Source organism: Priapulus caudatus, unplaced genomic scaffold (assembly GCF_000485595.1).
Source record: "Priapulus caudatus unplaced genomic scaffold, Priapulus_caudatus-5.0.1 Scaffold551, whole genome shotgun sequence".
In the NCBI taxonomy this organism is placed as follows: Eukaryota; Metazoa; Priapulida; class Priapulimorpha; order Priapulimorphida; family Priapulidae; genus Priapulus; species Priapulus caudatus.
In genome coordinates, this window is record NW_014577612.1 from 141,583 (window position 1) to 144,072 (window position 2,490).

At 47.8% G+C, this 2,490-nt stretch overlaps 1 protein-coding gene across 2 annotated transcripts in view; it reads right to left on the reverse strand.

Annotated features, from left to right (window-relative positions):
• The window catches only part of LOC106811552 (ATP-dependent RNA helicase DDX19B-like), a 12,100-nt gene that overhangs the window by 350 nt on the left and 9,260 nt on the right, over window positions 1-2,490 (reverse strand). For both annotated transcript variants that reach the window (XM_014815221.1, XM_014815220.1), the window contains exons 9-11: window positions 1,865-2,027; window positions 708-893; window positions 1-152 (exon numbers count right to left, since the gene is read on the reverse strand). The exon at window positions 1-152 is cut by the window's left edge and continues 350 nt beyond it. In XM_014815221.1, the coding sequence (XP_014670707.1) occupies window positions 94-152; window positions 708-893; window positions 1,865-2,027 (408 nt within the window). In that variant the 3' untranslated portion in view covers window positions 1-93. The remainder of the gene's footprint in view (window positions 153-707; window positions 894-1,864; window positions 2,028-2,490) is intronic.

Genomic DNA, 2,490 nt, shown 5'->3' on the forward strand with positions numbered 1-2,490 from the left:
CTTCTGATCAGAACTGCATAGATAGAAAATTTCTCAACCAACATCAAAATACACCTTTTTGTACAGTCAGAAGCAGTTATATCAATGCCACGGTTATGCTAGATTTTCTAATTCATCCGCGTCATCTGTATCCAACTTTTCTATCTTTCGGCCTGCAAAACAATAGCTTGAATTAGCACTGCACGCATTTACAATTGATGCTAGAATAACTGATAACATTCATGGGGATATTTGTTCCACATTGTTTACCAATGTAGTTAAGCCTCACTTACGTCACGTATTGATTACACATAGCCATACAAGTAATCAAGTAAAACTTCAAGTGTAACACCACATAAAAGCCACTGTTCATTATCACACGATACCGCCGAATCAAGCAACTGACCTATCCACCTAGCAAGACTGACAGGCAGCCCTAGGCAATCATTATCGTGATGGGACAGTCTAAAAGACAGCACTTGCCCTCAAAGCCCCCGCAAAGTCAACAGCAAAGTAGACAGCAAAGTCGCGAAGACTGCGTACACCCACGATAATCTGGCACAACTTGGTACAACCAACTACGCACAAACTTGGTCATCTAGCATGACCCACCTAGCAATGTACATCTGAGGGGACGTGGTAGCCATCTCGCACAGGCTGGACATTCCTGATTTTATCCTTGCCCCAATACGCTCCGATACGCCCCGATACGCGCGTGGGTGACTCACCGAAGTGCTCCTGTATGCGGTGCAGCATCGGCATCTGCCGTGATTGGATGAGGTTGATCGCGAGGCCCGTCTTGCCGAAGCGGCCCGTCCGGCCGATGCGGTGCAAGTACGTCTCGCAGTCGATCGAGTTCCTCTCCATCGGAAGGTCGTAGTTCACGACGACGTTCACCTGCTCCACGTCTATGCCTAGAGATCGAGCGCAGAAACGCGGAAGTGAGTAATGGGCCGTAACTGGAGAAGGAGGAAAGGGGAAGTCCGTAATAGGCCGTAACTGGAGGAGGAGGAAAGGGGAAGTCTGTAATAGGCCGTAACTGGAAGAGGAGGAAAGGGAAAGTCCGTAATGGACCGTAACTGGAGGAGGAGGAAAGGTGGAAGTCCGTAATGACAAAGAATTTTTTAATTGTAGCCTAAATGTGGCCCTTGGCTGCTTGTTTGTGGTATCCAGCCCACCCTGATTTTGGACATTTCAATTTCTGCTCTACATCCTATCGTCAAATCCCTACAAATCAGCCAGTCCTACTCAAATGTTACATGTCTCAGGCCACTGGGGCGACCCGATATCTCCAACGCTGAATTAGTAACCGTCATAGGAATCCTGCAATCAGGAAACGATAGACTCCGACGTGTCGTCCTGACGGAATCACAGTTACGGCGCATTACGGATTTCCCCTTTCTTCCTCCTCCAGTTACGGCCCATTACGGACTTCCTCTTTGCTCCTGGCCCATTACGGACTTCCCCTTTCCTCCTCCTCCAGTTATGATCCATTACGTACTTCCCCTTTCCTCCTCCTCCAGTTACGGCAAGAAGCCTACCTACCTACCCAAACTTTTCAGCCTGGGTTGCGTGAGGGCAAACTTTTTTTTTGAATGTGTCTTTTTTACAAATTCAGCATGGTGTCTACATGCTCGGGTGTGCCTGCGTGGAGATACCTTTTATGTTGAATATTTGTTTTGCTTGGTACATATAATGTATTGCCTACAGATTTATATAATGTACACTAATACAATTAAAAGAAAAAAGAAAAAAAGATCAATCAAATTTTTTAGTCGGCCCCCTTTTGGCGGGTCGGTCGGATGAGGGCAAACAAACAATATTTTTATTATGGCCTTACTGCAAGTCAAGTAGTAGAGGGCTTTCGTGACAACATGGTTCGTACCTCTCGCGCAGACATTTGTCGTGATGAGAACTTTCTCCTTGCCATCTCGGAACCTATCGAGAACTGCGACTCGCTGATCAACCTGCATGTCTCCGTTGAGCAGAGCCACAGCATGGCCTTCCTTGATCATCCGCTCAGCAAGCCAATTTGTCGTGTTTCGTGTCTGGCATGGAGAGAAAGTACTATTATGATGACCACCCAGCCCAGCCCAGCCCAGCCCAGCACAGCCCAGCACAGCCCAGCCCAGCCCAGCCCAACCCAGCCCAACCAGCCCAGAGAAACCAGCCCAGAGAAGATTTCTTCTTTATAGTAATAGAAGCTAGATTTTATTGTGACATCAGCAGTTATGAAAAGGTGTTTTTGTTGTTGTAAGTTAGAACTTAAAACAATAAACAACGTGACTTATAGCATCAGAAATAGCGCTGGCTCTTACAAACCAAACTATCACAGAGGCAGCACCATTGCAACCCACAGCAACACCGGGTAACACTATCATATCTCTCCCTCGCTCTCTCTCTCTCTCTCTCTCGCTCTCGCTCTCGCTCTCGCTCTCGCTCTCGCTCTCGCTCTCGCTCTCGCTCTCGCTCTCGCTCTCGCTCTCGCTCTCGCTCTCGCTCTCGCTCTCG